This window comes from Battus philenor, unplaced genomic scaffold, assembly GCF_028537555.1.
Source record: "Battus philenor isolate CCGP_79_NKW_IND1 unplaced genomic scaffold, ilBatPhil1.0.hap1 SCAF_18, whole genome shotgun sequence".
Taxonomy (NCBI): domain Eukaryota; kingdom Metazoa; phylum Arthropoda; class Insecta; order Lepidoptera; family Papilionidae; genus Battus; species Battus philenor.
The window spans coordinates 11,597,668-11,614,467 of record NW_027181680.1 but is presented as its reverse complement, the minus strand read 5'-3'; the positions used below and the strand labels follow the sequence as shown (position 1 = coordinate 11,614,467).

General features: G+C 33.4%; 2 protein-coding genes across 2 annotated transcripts; both read right to left on the bottom strand.

Annotated features, from left to right (window-relative positions):
- Positions 1 to 1,092: 1,092 nt before the first annotated feature.
- On the bottom strand, positions 1,093 to 6,662 carry LOC137920482 (uncharacterized). The gene is made up of 4 exons (XM_068763849.1): positions 6,576 to 6,662; positions 2,690 to 2,887; positions 1,917 to 2,031; positions 1,093 to 1,217 (listed from the first exon to the last, which is right to left on the bottom strand). The coding sequence occupies exons 1-4, from the start codon at positions 6,660 to 6,662 to the stop codon at positions 1,093 to 1,095; spliced, it is 525 nt and encodes a 174-aa protein (XP_068619950.1).
- A 2,196-nt stretch (positions 6,663 to 8,858) lies between these two features.
- LOC137920149 (B2 protein-like) lies at positions 8,859 to 13,273 on the bottom strand. The gene is made up of 4 exons (XM_068763394.1): positions 13,185 to 13,273; positions 11,706 to 11,816; positions 10,328 to 10,442; positions 8,859 to 9,201 (listed from the first exon to the last, which is right to left on the bottom strand). Exons 1-4 carry the CDS (start codon positions 13,227 to 13,229, stop codon positions 9,071 to 9,073), a joined length of 402 nt encoding a protein of 133 aa, XP_068619495.1. The 5' UTR covers positions 13,230 to 13,273; the 3' UTR covers positions 8,859 to 9,070.
- Positions 13,274 to 16,800: the final 3,527 nt, after the last annotated feature.

Sequence of the window (16,800 nt, the reverse complement as noted above, 5' to 3'; positions counted from 1 at the left end):
GATTTTTAGAATCCAGCACTCAGAAATAGTAAACTAAAAAGAATAGTTTGGCGAAAGGCACGGTAGTATAATATGTCATTGCATTAACATACTACGCGAAAAAAAAGAAAAAAGATAAATTTTTCTTTCCGCAAAATGTTGTTTTATTAAAGGCTGCCAAACTTCATGAACCTGACGTGATAGTTAAACAACAGAAACAAACGACTTTAAAACTTTTTATTAACCATAATGTTGATTAGTATTGAAAGATATTACGGTACGGATAAAAAAACCTAAAATAATGTCTTATCTGTAAAACAACGAAACCTGGGTAACCAAAACCTAAAACACCAGAAAACCTGTTTAAAAATGGATAATAAAGAAAGAGACAGACATTTACTGCTCCTATATTGTCAAATGCGGTGTTTGTGTTTTAAAATACTGTACATATTATTAAGTTAAAATTTGTTACATACCAAGTACACATTTAACATTTATATTAAAGTATTAGTGTGTTAAAACACACCATACGTTTTTACGATAATGGATCGATGAAGATGAAGACGCAAAGCGATTACTTTAATGTACCTAACCTTTTAAATAAACAAATCTAATTATAAATGCAATAAAATTTAAATTGAAATGTGTAACGTATTAAACGTAATGTAGATGACATTAACGATGTCTTCTAAGAAGTAGAAGGTTAAAAAGTAAAGTACAGAGCCATCTAACATAAATTTATAAAATAACCTATTCTTGACAAGTACAGAACCTTGACAGTTCCGCTACACTGCAATAGATGGCGCTTAAAGTAAATAATATAAATTTATTCTTATTTTTGGCAACGCAACGATTATCAAATAAAATAGGATTACAGAATAGAAAAAGTTTAACTTTTATTCTACTTATAAATAGACTTTGAATAAAAATTGTTACAGATGGTTAAATTTTGTCGTGTGAAGTTGAAATTAAAAATTACTTTTGATTACTGATCATAGATGGCGCAGTAATAAAACAAGGTTAAATGTTTTGAAATTTTATTCTGTGCCACAGCTTGAAAATAAATTATTACAATTAATGTTAACATTTAATTATTAAAAAGGATTTAATTACCTACATAAACGAATGTTTCGGATTGTTCTTGTGGTAGCATTTCAGAAAGTGCCACGCAGTTTCTTCTGGTTTGTGTACTTTGGTGTACAGGCATTCGTCGATAGCTTTTTCTACAGCGATTTTATCTGAAAATATAATGAAAATACATAAAGGCCATAAGTCTCCTCTAGATAAATTTTTGGATCATTGATATTGACCATGAAACGATGTAACAAGGTCTGAAAGGAAATGAAAGAAAATGTGATGGAAACAAAAAAAAACTAGTAAAAGATTATTTTATTGAATTATTAAGAAAATCTACGTATAATGTCTACTAAGAACACCGAAGGTATGAAACGCCCCAAAAACGGGGCCATAAAATAAAAAAAAAAGAATATGAGACTTCCTATTGAAACATTGTATTTAAAGGCAGTAGCCTTGAGGTAAGCAGAGATAGGATGGCATGGAAACAGCTCTCATCTATATATGTTTGTTTTTTTCAAGACGAACTCTACTTTCAGTAATGAAGAAACCAATGAAAAGACTCCGGAATTATTTGTTAAAAATTACATTGCGGTTAATTTCTTATGTTCCTGAAATTTCGAATCGCTAAACATCAAATATAGACGCCTATAGACATTAATTATTCGGATGTACCTTCAAACTGATTAATGGTTGCTATTTGTTTTGACTTAAAATAGTTTTATATTGTCCTTAAAGGCATTTCAAATTTCGTCTGAAGACGTTGGACACAGGCGTTCCTTCGGGTCTTTTAAAAACCTATGTGGTAGGCCTATGCCCAGCAGTGAACGTTCAGCGTCTGATGATGATGGTAGGCTTCTTACTTTGATCAGATACTCCAGCTAGCGCGACATCCAGGTGGAAGACTCCCTCTTTTGACATCATCTTAGACTTGAGGAGTAGACACAAGGCCCACATCTTCAAACGAAACTCTTCTCTCTGCAAATTGAAATAAGAATAAATTGAATGCAATAGTAATTATTTAATTACCTTTATAATATATTCGCAGGAAAGAGATAGCGCACTTTTATTTGAACTGTTGAAGTAAGTGAAAGGGACAGATGATTGTAGTAGGTGTCAACAATTGTAAGGAAATTAAAGATGCGTTCACAAATCGATATATTTTAAAACGCTGAGAACATAATTTGTTGACTTCGATCATTTTTTCTAAATGAAAGGTTAATAGAATTACATCCGAAATTACGCCTAATCGTATGGTTGATTGGAATAATCGAAATAAGACCAAGATGTCTACAACCTGTGCAAACGATAGACGTAAACTGACATTTTTCTTTTGTGTAAACACGTCCTTAATTCGTTTAATCTTGTCATAGATCAGTAAATACAGTGTACACCTCACAAGATATTATTATAAGACATAGAACATATCAGCCTTATCACAATTTCAATCGGAGGACATCCACTGCAAGACGATTTGTACTATTTTTATTCTACATTGTGAACACATTATAAATCACTATTCATGTATCACAGTATCAAAACATAAAAAAATGCCGGGACTTCAAAACATCTTGGACTTAATTGCTTGATAATTTTATTTAAAAAGTGAATAAGTAAATATGATCCAAAGCCTCACCACGTTCCAATTGCCGGACGTGACTTGCAACACCAGCTGCGGACTCACTTTGGACTCCTCCACGCACTCCAGTATCCCCCTCTTGAAGCTCGGGTACACCTGCTTGCCCTTTAAACCGACACGTCTTTCCACAGTCGAACACGGCCAGGTAATGCACGCCGGCTTATGTTCAGTTTCTTTCACAATCGTTATTCCAGGCTACGTAAGAGTTAGACAGGAGAAACATATCTATCAACAACCTGGTATGACCCTCGTAATGCGGTCAGATATCACTTAACATTAGGCTTTTGCGCTACTTTGCCTTTTTTAAATATTTATTGCAGTTCATCATCATCAACTTCAGATGCCCACTACAAGGTATAGGCCTCCCCCAAAGTTCGCTACAATGCGCCCTCCGCGAGCGCGGGAAGTCCCCGCAACTTCCGTGCGACATTGATTTAAGTCGTCTGTCTACCTAGAGGGTCTGCCCACGTCACTTCTACCGACTCGAAAACCTTTCGGCCTTAACAACATGACTTAAACAATGTGCCCCACCACCTGCCACTTCAGACGTGAAATTCTTCAAGTAATATCGGTGACCTTGGTTCTTTAGCGAATCTCTTCATTTCTTATTTAAATTATGAGCGAAGCGCAAATTACATCTTAATCAAAAATTACGGAAATGTCATGTGACATATTATAAGAAACACACCTTTAATCAAGTGTTTGCAACAAAATACGAATAGTCATTTTAATCTGCATTTGATTGTAACATGTAAAAAGCATAACGTAAGTCTGTCAAATTTTCATTATACTTCGTTATATTTTGAAGCGAAAATATGACAGCTAAATAAATGACTATTAAATACGTTTGAATATAAATATATAAAAAAATTAAAAACAAATTTAAACATAAAACTAATGAATGTCATGCAGAAATCGCGTAATGCGATAAGACCGCCTTTTGTAGTTATTTTTCTCCTATTTTATGTTAACTTGTTTATGTCCTCTAGATCTACAATGAGAGTAAATAAATAAATGGATAAATAATAGAAAACTAATTTCTTTGTTCACCGATTTACATTTGTTATGTTTTTTTTTTCATTTCATCAGGCGAATTTCAAATGAAATTATTTCATAAATTTATTATTATTTAACTTTCATAGTGTATATTTTGATAAAAGCATTTTATTGTTAGAATATTATAAAGTTAATATATCATTTATTTATTTATTCATCTTTACTTAATATTTGAACAACATTTTAATACTGATTAATAATAGTTTACATTCAGATTAATAGTTGTAAAAACTTTAAAGGGGTGAATGTATAACTCATTTTTTGCCAATTAATCTTATATATAGGAGGATACAGAAATAATATAAAACGTTAATATACAGTAAGAAAAAACATTTTAAAATTCGATTCACTAGATATTTAAATAAAATATTTTTTTTTAACTATTTGTTTGTGCAAGCTTTGTATTACCAGAAATTATTGGTCTGTCGCATTTCAATAATTAATTAAATATATTAAAAACCGATTACTTTATACATGATGATTGAAATATGGCGTAAGATTTAAAGCAGTTAATGTTAGGTCATTTCAACCTTTTAAAGGTTTCACACGTAAAATCATCCTGTATGTGATACTAAAACAAGGATTACGATACATTGTAATTATATATTCCTTACCTCTCCAAGACACACTACCAAACAAGCAGACAGAGGGATTAAGACTTGCATTATTTTTTATGTGATTTAACTGATTAGATGAACAAAAGATATGAACACTGGAATCGCACTGTTGAACCATACATTTCACACTTTACTTTTATACAGATCTGGTTTTACTTTGTTTTGAATAATTATAGTTTAAATAAAGCAATGTACTCATTGTTGTAATTGTATTATACCTTTCCTTATTCATTGTACATTCCATAATAGTGTTCAATAAGCTAGAAATTTCTCATAACTACATTCTGTGGATCTTTGAACGTATTTATACATATGAACAATGTTCGACATTGCATCTAAGTCTGCCGTAATGCTGTGACCTTCTTTGTTGGTTTATTTAAATTAAAAAAAAAATGATTGGCAACAGAACACGAAGTAGCGATAGACATAATGTTGCCAAACACGTTAATTGCTACGATGTAATTGGAAGACCTACCCCAACTGCCATATACCTAGATATTGCAAAATCCGACTCTTACTTAAACTTTCAGATGGCACATAGTCTTGTTGATCAGCAGTACCACCAATGTAATAACAGACATCGCAAAATTGTACTAAGTGCAAGTGCACGTGAGATTGGGGGGAAATGAGACGGTGGATCAACCGGCCGGGTAACAATAAGACCGGAATGGCACATACGCTGCCTGATCAGCAGAACCGCCAATAGAATAAATGACATAGCATAATTGTACTGGGTGAAAGGGCACGTGGGAATGGAAGTAAAAGGGCGGGCGGAACAACTGGCCTAGGACGCGGCTAAAAGAAGACCCGTATACGAGGAATGCCCCGTTTCGTTTGTCATTTAAGGCTGAATTCACTTGGCGAATGGAATAGGAGGTATATGGAAGGCGTGGCATCTTCGACAATAAGGAAGTTCTTCCCGGATGCCAAGACGGCCCACCGCACATTGAGTACAATGGTACTGGACATGGTACTGTCCCAGAAGTTCACGGGACAGGGGGATTCGCTAAATACTTATGTGTTAAACTCAGAGAGAGTCCCTCGTGCACCTACGATCCAGCGGTGGACAAGACAAAGCAACGCAAGTGCACTAACAAGCTGTTACGTATTCAATAAGATTCCAGTGCAAAATGGAACTAGAAGACATTGTGAGAAGCGACACCGTCGCCTCTCTGTTGGGAGACAAAATATGCCGTCATATCTTAAGATATTGTCACAGAATTGCAAAGGAGATTAATAAATATAAAAGTTAACAATTAGTTTCTGTAATATATGTATGTGTAACATATAATAACAAAAAAGAAATAAGCGTAGGAAAAAATTGTGATATCAAACAAGATTGCGAAGAAACAGATCTGTATAAGGACTGTGAAAGAAAGAGAATGTAAGAAATTGTCATGTTTGAAAGAGAATAAGGAGGATATTGTGAAGGACGACTAAAGAGAATGTATATAAAAAGGATGATGAAAGAAATATTCAAAAAAAACTTTCTTGTCCCAACAATAAGATAGGGGGAACAAGAGCAAAAATGGCCTGTTACGTAAACAGACTCAAAGTAATAATTTCAATTACTGAGCTCTCTTGGAATTCTAAAAAATATTTGAGTTCTGTTGGAAGGATAGGAAAAGTTTGTAGCTAACGATAGCCAATACTTTGTGTAATATGTAAGCATTTCTACAAAATTAAGTTGAATTTTTATGAACAAAACAGTGAAAATTTAGTTACGCATCCGGTAACAAAAGGAGAAACAAATAGATGTTTTCCTGAAGGATATTTCTTGACCTCTTTACAAATTAAACATTGCACTTTTATTTTATTCTACTATTGTTACCGATGATGTTGTCGCTGTTAGCCCTTTATTTTGTTGTTGTTGTTAGGCTTTTATAGCTTCAGCGGTGATGAATTCGGACGCATTGCACGGAGGGGTCAGTGAACTTAAAAATTCTATTGGAGCAATCGGATTCCATGCAAGGACGTTCGCACGAAGGCTGAACAGAGTATTTATATGAGTGGTTTTGAATGGTAAGACACTACAAAACTTTATTACTTGACTCATTATTTAAATGTCATGCGTCCATTTAAAGAACTACTTGTAAAATCCTTGCTCTACATTTCATTGCCTTTAATGAAACTAAATTAAAAAATTGTTTCTCTTTAGTTCAATTGTTTATGATACATTTGTATATGAACAATTTTCTCTGCTTGTTTACCGTATTGTAGAATCTGATTCGTTCAGGTTGTAACCGGATAAACCTGGTTTCTTCGTGTATTTGTTGAAGACCTTGTTTCGATAACATTGTCCAATTGTGTTATACCTTATATTATTTTATTTAGGAACACTAGTACAGTACACACACTTATATTTATATGTATATGTAATGTATATTTGTGTATATATATATATATAAATATATATTTGTATATGTTTATGTATATGTGTATATATATATATATATATACATATATATATATATATACATTCTCGTAAATCTTAAACAAAAATGTTCAAATTTAAATGTTTGCATACTGCAAGTAACTGTAATTTTGGCAATTGGTCTGACCATAATAACACTGGCCACAATATAAACTAAATGTAAATAGATGTAAAAAAGTATATTTATATAGATTTTTTTAATAGATAGAGATACACGTGTACTTTCTACGGGACCCAGTCATATCTCACAGGGTAAACAACAAACTAACACATTAAATTTGTTGTAAGCGAAATTTTATAATAAAGTATTCATGATGTCTAATGTTAATTTACCCACATCCACTTTGGAATATTTACGCTGACCACTTGTGTAGGTCATGATAAGTGCAAACTTTTTCATAATTCTGAATCTAAGCTGTTGCTTTACTGACATTTAGAGATCCAGATTCGCGGCTTGAAAAGTAATTTAGTTCGATTGCTACCTCAGGATCCTCAGTACAGCTGTTAAAGAATATGCTTTATTACGCGAAAGAAGAATAATGCGAAAAGACAAAAGTCTTTGGAGCAACGGACAGGGCATTGTTCGGTTTTACTGCGAGATTGAATAAGAAATGAGCAAATTCGCAGAAGAACCAATACCACTGACGTAGATCGAAAAATTGCTCGTTTGAAATGGCAGTAGGCGGGGTACATCACTTGTGCAGCTAGCAGCAGAAACCGGGCCTGGCTAGGGGCCGAAAGGTTCTCGAGTGGCGGCCATCAGCCGGTAGATACAACATGAGTGGTCTACTCATGCTGTATCTACCGGCCCCTTCTAGCCCCTTCCCCTCCCCTTTCTACTTTCTAGCTCTCTACCCTTCTAGCTGGACCGCCTTCATAGTTAGGGTCGCTTGAAGTCACTGGATGCAGACAGCGCAAGACTGATCATCGTTGCGATCTTTGCAAGAGGCCAGTGCCTTGCAGTGAACGTCCATCGGCTAAAAAGAAGAAGAAGGAAAAGTTTGCTATTTCCTAGCTGCCATTACTATTTCAGAAAGATGGACAAGTATGTAGGAGTGGTCGTAGCACTGTAGCTTCTTGTTCTTCGGTAGCTTCTTGTTCGTCGGTTGCTTCTTGTTCGTCGGTTGCTTCTTGTTCGTCGGTTGCTTCTTGATGTGTTGACCGCACCTCCGCTAGCCCTTATAATGAGCGCGGAGACTCTCAACAGCGCGATGCAGATTTTCGTTGCGTCTACTGTGGCGCCATCTGTCATTTATCTTGGTGTTTGAGTGGCGCGCGATATGCACGCCACAAGTAGATTAAGAAACTTCAATAGGACCGGTTAGAAGCGGTTAGCGTCCAGTTTCATCTGAAGACTTTAACAAGCTCGTCTGTCTACCTCATGGATGCACAGACCGCGGCCCGCCGGTCGAATACTGGTGGCCCGCCGACAACAAAAATAATACTCTCGTACATTCGAAAATTATTGAATTCTATTCCAGAATAAAACTAAAAAAAAATTAATTACCTATACTTCTGGCGGCCGGCCCGCCATCAGTTCATGATTTGCCCGAGTGGCCCATAGTCTTAATAAGTTTGTGCAACCATGGTCTACCTTGTGGACTAGGTACGATATCATTGTTACTGAAAATCAATGGGGGAGACCTATGTCAAGTAGTGAACGTTTTATGCCTGAATGATGATGATAAAAAACTCCAGTAACGTTTCTATCTAAGATGATAGGAGAATGTTCCGTTTTATACGTTCTTAACAGTCGTTTGCGATGAAGGCTTGCTTTTGATTGTCTGTGAATTGCTTTGTAAGCTATTTGTATTTAATAAACGATGATAATACATCGAGTCATCTGTCGCTGTGAAGTTTATTCCAGAAGAAATTTTTTGAACATAGCAAAAATAATAACGTAGACAAACCAGATGTTAAACTAATATGTTTCAGTATACCTATGATATTGATATACAATATCATATATATAAATGAAAATGGTCTTTACTAAGAAACACGTCCTAATATGTAAAGAAACGTATTGGAAAAAAAAGAGAAATTGTAAACAAAAATGTAATTGGTAAAATGTATTTTATTGGCAGATATTTACGAGCACATGAAATTCACAAAATTAACTTTAACTTAAACAGGCTTAGACTTCATATCAAGTAATACTCGATTTTAAATTAAATACACTTGATATTAAAGACGATGTAAGGAAATTCTGTGAATGAACTTTAGTCTTTCATCGATCACGTTTGTGATATCTTTTCATATCTTTATGTTATTTTAGATAAGGATAGAATGTTTAGGGTCCTTCTCGTGATAGCACTTGACGTAGTTCCATGCGTTCTGTTGGGGTGTGTTGCCCTTGTTCGCGAGGCAAGCGTCGATCAGTTTCTCCACAGTTGGTTTGTCCGCTGAAATCATTAGAATCGTTTATATTTTTGTAATTATTTTATTTACATTATTATCTACTTAGGGTTACGTAATGTATAAATAAATATACTGTAAGATTTTTTTAACAAGTATTCGTTCAATGAACTTTTTAAATTCATAACTCGATATATTGTAGTGAAATGAATATTTTCTCTTAATTTTTCTATGTATATGATATTTATTTCATGTCTTATTAAATAAACAATTTGCCACCGTAAAATATTCGTAAGAAAATTTTGTTAAGTTATTCAAAATATGCTCAAGTAACGATTCTATCGAAACTTAAAAAACGGCAATTTTTTATCTTTCTACTGACACATTCGTACCTTTCTTATATTACAACCTAGTAAAGAAAATGTATTCTTTTTTTATTTATAAATATGTTAAGATTTTTACCTTCCTTTTAAAATTATGATGCCAGAGGAAGTTTATTTATATATTCCATAGTCAATAGTTACTAAAATAATTAAACTGTATTTTAAATTAACATAAATAAATCAGTTTATTAGGATAAGAAGTGTGTCACTTCATTTTGCTAATTACAAACATTCGTATTTACAATTTCAAAAATTTACATCGACTTTAGGTTTTTTATTCTTCTTACATACGAGTACTTCTTATTTTATAATTCAAAATCACAGTCATTACGTTTTTCTAAAATTTAGGTTCATGGACTCCTAATCTTTTCAGGTAAATCAGTCCAAATAAACTCAACTAAGTTGACAGCCTGTTATTTTTTTACATTCTTTATAGGCAAAACATTTGAACCCTTTCTCTTCTGATTTTAAGTAATGACGAGGTCTACAATGGTACATGCTTGCCTAAAAGAAACTTATAACTCTAGTCTTAAAGACTTCTAAGTTATAATTGTCTGGTACTCTACTCCTTGCCTGTTCGCACTATAAAAGTATTAGCATAACGCTTAGCGCGGGTGGAAGGAATTTCAACCGTGTAAGGATATCGTGAATTCGTATGTCTTGTTGTTATTACAACGAGAAATCAAGTAAGTTAACACTTAATAAGTTAGATTAAGTGAGCCTATGTAATAATCACTAGCTATACGTGAACGTTTCTTATTGTTATCTTATGTTAAAAATAGCGTCCTACCTGCATTAGGAACCTTGGCGAGAGCGACATCCTTCTTGAACTTTCCATCCTTAGACATCAGCTCCGACTTGTTCATCAGACAGAGCGTGTACTTCTTCAGCTCCTCATTCTCATTCTAAACATAAACATGTATAAAAATGATTAAGTACAATATACCTTAGTATGTATGTTTTAAAACAAGAAACCAAAAGAAGCATAAACGAGTAAAGTCAACTATCGATGGTAATATTAAAAATAAATGGATACAAAGTATAAATAAATATGCTGTGTTATAAAAAGCAAAGGTGATCAGGAATGTACATGAAGGAAGTAAGGCGATGTGTGAAAGAAGATCAGAAGGTGAAGAATGAATGATTTTGTTAAAAATGTGAGGAAAGGGAGAAAAAATTTGTGAGAAAGAAAGGAACAAGAAAAAAATGTTAAATAATTGTTTATCCCAACATGTAACGTCCTTGGAAAAAAAGAAAAGAGGAACAAGGAAAGAGAAAAAAAACTCCATGTCTCACTTCAAGTTCATTGTCACTAAATTATCTATGGAGGCGGTTTTGCTCGAGATCAAATCAGGAATAAGATAAGTAGACTGACGAAAGTAATTAACTTAGTCTATCGGATTGCAAAGTTAAAGCATTGGGCAGGCTAAGTATCTTACAGTATGTTTGGACACTGGTACATTTTGGTTTTATTGCACACAGCCACAGGTACACTATAGACGACATTATCAAGGTGGCTGAAGACGCCGAAAGCAGAACGCTACCTACCCACGTATCGTATTGTAAATGTATAGGAAAAGTCTATGCCCAACAGTGAAGGTTGTATTGTCATTAACAGGCAAACATGATCTAAGCACTAAGGTCGTTTAGCTTAATTTCTCAAACTTTATTCTTTATTACATTCCATAGGTTCGGATACTTAATATAAATACCTCGATTGCCAGGTACAAAAACCTTTAAGTAAATCAATAAGGAATATTATATGCTAAAGTTATGTAGCATGATAGTATAGCGGAAAATTTAAGTAAGTTACTTTGAGTATTTTTTTATTTCATTATATTATACCAATTTAAAAATCAATGATCCTGAACCGGATGAAAAATGGGTCAAATCAGTTCCGTAGTTAAAACCAAAACGCAACAATGTTTTAAAGAAGTATACTGATTCAATGATTATAAAATAAAATGTTAAAATTTATATTTTTTATTATGACTATTTTTATATTTGGTACTGACTGTACTGTTGCCAAATGGCATTTAAAGCAGCGAAACGGGTTCTCCTGGGGGAACCTTTGTTCGGGCCGATACATATTTCACCGGGAAACCACTTAGCTTTCCTGGTAATTTATTTAAATTTATCTGCTTGTAGATCAGATATGGTAAACTTACCGTAAAATCTCCCGTCTTCAGCTTGTTGACCTGCTCTTCGTTGGCTTTTGTTTCAGCCAAACACTCACTTCTGTGCTTCTTCAACTTCTCTTTCTGCTCGTCGGTTAGGGCCTTAAATTTAAAATATATTAATAGAATAATATGCCAAAGATAAACATAGCTTATGATTTAGTAATATTTAGATTATGCAGATAGAAGCACATGTTCAGCATACGTTTTGTGATAGAAAAGATGGTGATAACGATGATCGAATAAATGCTTGAACATGATAACAATATATTTTTTTATTCAACTGAATTTTATGTAAATAGAGATGCTATTTATTATATATATTTGTATATATAATTAAATAAATTATCTAACCGCTAAACTATACCGTGTATGTATAATTTATAAAGAATCTTTTATATTTCTTTAATCACGTAAAATGTTTCAAAGCGATAACAATTATTATATTTCAATGCAGTATTAGTATTTCTCTTGTAGCGAAAGCGTATAAATTTTGTGTTCATTTCTTTTTTTTTAATCTTACATAGGCGTCTTCATCGAAACGCCATATTTACTTCGGAATTTCAAAATTTGATTCAATGTTGTATATTCAAATTTGGAAATATGGCTCATAATTCGCTGGAATCAATATTTATCTTTGTCGTTTCAGACATCCACATAGACATAGGCCTCACTCAAAGATATCTATGGGAGGATATAACATTATCACCACGCTTGGCAACTGGATTTGTCGTCGCAGTGTGGTATTATAGTACACATGGGGCGCTACTGTCCATCCTCTGGAATCTTATTTGCGACTAGTGGCAATCTCACATAGTTAATGCACAAAGTGTGAATAATATAAGATCGACTCCCAAGAATCGAACCCATGAACTACGATCGCAAGCTTAAGTCTTCTACCGCTGGACTACTACAGCTCATTTATGATACAATAATATCATCAAAAATCGACTAATCCTTACTTTATATATATAGGTTGATATCTTTTAATACTTCTAAATATTATGCCATATATCAACGGCAGTGTCTTAACAATATTAGCAAATTTTTAAAATTCAGTCTATGCATTTAAAAGTTAAAAATAATAAAGATAATCAAAATATTATGTATAATTCAGAATCTTTCTAGAAATTTCTTTAATTAATATAGAGTCCAACGAGACTTTTTGGAAATCTAGGTCCAGCTGTGGACGGCCCTAAGTCTGAAATTATGGTGATTAAATAAGCAGTTGATAATCTATATCCAATTTATTTCGAGAAATAATAAAATATAAATTAAACGTACTAAAGTATTTTACAGCAAATATTATTCAGATAAATACCAAATTAAGAAAAAAAAATGGCTCAGCGAAAAAAAGATCGACAGCTACTATTCCTTTTTTGAAGTTTTATAGCAGATGTGTTTTAAAAAACGAATGTATATGAATTTAAAAAACGAATGTTTAATAATTTAAAAAATAAACGAACTCACCTGGACGGCAACAAGGCAGACGGCAAGAACGATGAAGGACTTCATTGTCGACAGGTGTATTCACACTGGTACAGAGTCGTGAACCCGACGCCTTATATACGAAGTAGGATTAACCTGTCGTCGATTTGTACTTGGGGTATGTGCGTCGACAGAAGTTGCAAACATTTTATTCGTTGGTTCGTTTTTATAATCGTATTACTTCGACGAAATTCGTTCCGCCTAACAGTTACGAAGAATTCCAATTTCAAAATTAATTCTGATATTAAATTTTGTTTTTAAAAAAAACTACATTAATTAAAATTTGAATTTATAACAAAAATAAGTAAGTAAGATATTTTTGGAGATTCTGGTGGTATTTTCAGGAATAGGATGCTGAAATACTTCTTGAATCACTAACGAAAATATAAAAAAAATCTTGAGTACAATTTAACATAAATTTCAATGTTATCAACGTTTAGATATGAACTATATATATTTAATTTCGTACTAAGTTATATGTATTTATTTAAACTATCATATTGCTTTAAGCGTGACTTTTTGAAGTAAATAAAAATAAGTAATAATTTATCAGCACACTAAAATTTCCTATAATAGTCGTAGAAAGTAAACCGTTCAATTTTAATTTCAATGTTTTACGTAACAAAAACAGAACCTACGAAAATTGTAAAGAAATTAAAATATTAACTGTAGCTCCCACGTATGTGTATAAAAATGTATTGTACATTCACAAAAACATATTTTTTCCCAGAAAATATACCAAGATATAAATAACAGAAGCAATAAAAAATATTTGTACGAAATGCTCGACTACATTCAGTTAGCAAATCTTTCTATGGGAATTTACACGATTTTACAATAGTAGCTCAGAAAAAAAAAAATTTTTTTTGTGCAATTTTTTTCTTCTTTTCAGCTAGTACTCCCACTGCAAGGCTGTACTCTCAAAGATCGCCACGATTATCAGTCTTGCGTTGCCCGCAACCTTTCCATGATCTTAACTATCGACAGAATCATGATCATTATAAGTGAACAAATATAAGATGTTTATTGAAGGGTACTAATAGCGACGCATTGGCGCAAAAAGAATCGTTTCTTTGATCTCTATAGACACTGCTATACATTTAGACGAATATATGAAAATTTACCGTACCTATGTTATATTGTAAATTATTTAAATGATAACGTAAACACTTAAAAACACTAGTGAAGATATTTCTCTGACATATTTCGTTTTATCATTTCAACCGAGGATCCACTGCCTGATATACTCCACATTGACTTCTTCATGATGCAAGCATCCAGCGATCTTAACTATGTTATCGGCCCACATAGTGGGGGACTTACCCACGCTGTATCATGGCCATTACTTAAGAACCTTTCGGTCATGAGTTGCACTAGCAATTCTTCGATCAACGTCGGTGATCTTGATTCTTCTGTGTTTTCTCCCGCTTAGCTTTCCCGTCTCTTACTACCACTCCAAAACCTTAAGGTCCGGGATATTTAAAATATTAAATTTTTCAATAACAATCCAAGAGAATTATCCTTATTAATGCTCCGAGTCAAGGCTCCTGTAAGAAGCTTTCAATCTTAATTCATTTACAAAGGTTTTCATATAGGGAAACTTTACCATGCCTGGTGCAACCGAAAATTCCTTCTTAAATCAAACATTTGACAACACTCACACAAAAGCAAAACCGAGGAATATTAACGCAATTTCTCAAATATACGTTCTATATTTAAATTAATTTTTATACGAAAAATAAAAAACAATCTTAACAACTGATTTTTAACTTTGACATTAGCATTATCGAAATGTTCCGTTACACAAAGGATGTAGTAATTAAATGATTACGTTATATTTTTACTGTCTTCATATCCAGGATACAGATTAAATAATTTAACCATTCGAACAATGGACAGTCGGTAATTAGTAAGGAGTAATTACAACTTCTATGACACAGAATTACTTTGTTAACGATTATTAAATTCTGATTAATGATTTCCTCATTTTATTGTTTTTCTGAGTAGGTTTCTAATTATATGAATCCTTTTAGTAACATTCAATGTATTATTTTTTTAAATATATCTTTGACTGTGTATTTGGTATCTTATGTTTCGTTTATACCAGCTTTTTTAACCTTTTTGATAAGTGGAACCCCCTATAGTATAATTTATTTTGGAACCCCTAGTTTATTTTAAAGGTATGCAGCATTCTGTAAATGGAATATATGCAATATAGATAACAATAATTATTTAAAATATATTAATTTTTTACGAAAAGTATAGTCACATATACACTAAAAATTTAGGTTACTTGATGAAATTTTAATTCTTATGTCAGGTTTAATATCAAGACACATAGGTAAATGAAAAAATTTACCGGGTGATTACCGAAACTGGGATTTCCCGCGAGTATACCAAGGCGGATGCTATTAAGTACAAAAAATTATACAGACTATTTAGTAGAATATAGTTTTGCTATTAAATTTGTAACAACTTTTTTATGTTACTTCCTAGAATGTTACAGAAAGCACGCAACTTTTGCGGAACCCGACTGATCTCGGAATCATGAGGTTCCGCAGAACATAGTTTTAGATTCGCTGATCTAGACCTTTCCTATGCTACATTAAAACTATATAAGGCAATATAATACACTCTCATGTAATGTCTCTGAATTATAATGTAATAAATTAAATAAGTTTACTAAACACAAAGTTGTAAATACTCTATTAGTAGTATGAAGGATTTTATATAACCATAAAGCTCTACTGTTAAGAAATAAAACCCATCTGTATTTGTTAAATGCTTTTTCTAAGATTAGGACATGTTAGAAATTGTCATAGCTTTAAGCTAAGGAATGCATTAATAGAAGGAGCGTAATCTTATTCTAATTTCTCTCAAATTCTATTCTATTCTAGAATTCCTCTCATGTCAAAGTCATGTATGTAAACTCATGTCAAGTATGAACTCGTTACATTAAAATACCATTTGTCGGGTTTCCGAATCCTTAATATTAAAATAGAATCCTAATTTTTCGCCGAGTCCTCTTCGCCTGCCAAGGAACTCAAAACCCTCGCGCTTTACCTTGCCAATGTAGTCCTCAACGAAATTGTCGTGTTGTAAATACTTGTCGTGAAACTCCGGAAAGCCTCCGGTCCTTCGGAATGTTTTTTCTGTATCGCGATCCCGGTGCTTCTAGCCGCCCTTGAAGCGGAATTCATCTCCGCCTCCGTTTCGACGTCAAGACATGCGCCTCACATAGAGCTACCACTCACCACTCTCATACACATGACTCGGCTGCCGCATCCGCCCAAACCGTGTTCAAGCGAGGGCGGTCTGGAGAGGGCCGTGTCGCTAACGACCGCCGAGTAAACCTCGCTTCGCTAAACTTACAGTACACCTCATTCAATACACTATACACCTACACGGGTATATTCCCTCTAAGTATGTAAGTCTTCGTTGTAACTGGGGTACCATCACCCAGCGTAAATTTTTAGTCCGAGGACCTTCTGTGTCCGTGGACTCAATTTCGACGAAGCTGTACAAAACCTAGATCAGCTAGCAGCACAACACAACAAATGCAAATGAAACTTTTGGCCATATATCTGTTTCATTTAAA

What these genes read in the sequence shown, in the direction of transcription:
- LOC137920482 (XM_068763849.1), bottom strand. Translation starts at nt 6,662, where the DNA reads ATGTTATCGAAACAAGGTCTTCAACAAATACACGAAGAAACCAGGTTT. An exon ending in GAATCAGATTCTACAATACG is followed by an intron (nt 2,888 to 6,575) that starts GTAAACAAGCAG and finishes ACTCTTACGTAG; the next exon opens with CCTGGAATAACGATTGTGAA. An exon ending in CGTCCGGCAATTGGAACGTG is followed by an intron (nt 2,032 to 2,689) that starts GTGAGGCTTTGG and finishes TTCAATTTGCAG; the next exon opens with AGAGAAGAGTTTCGTTTGAA.
- LOC137920149 (XM_068763394.1), bottom strand. Translation starts at nt 13,229, where the DNA reads ATGAAGTCCTTCATCGTTCTTGCCGTCTGCCTTGTTGCCGTCCAG. An exon ending in TCTGCCTTGTTGCCGTCCAG is followed by an intron (nt 11,817 to 13,184) that starts GTGAGTTCGTTT and finishes TTTAAATTTAAG; the next exon opens with GCCCTAACCGACGAGCAGAA. An exon ending in CGCCAAGGTTCCTAATGCAG is followed by an intron (nt 9,202 to 10,327) that starts GTAGGACGCTAT and finishes TAATGATTTCAG; the next exon opens with CGGACAAACCAACTGTGGAG.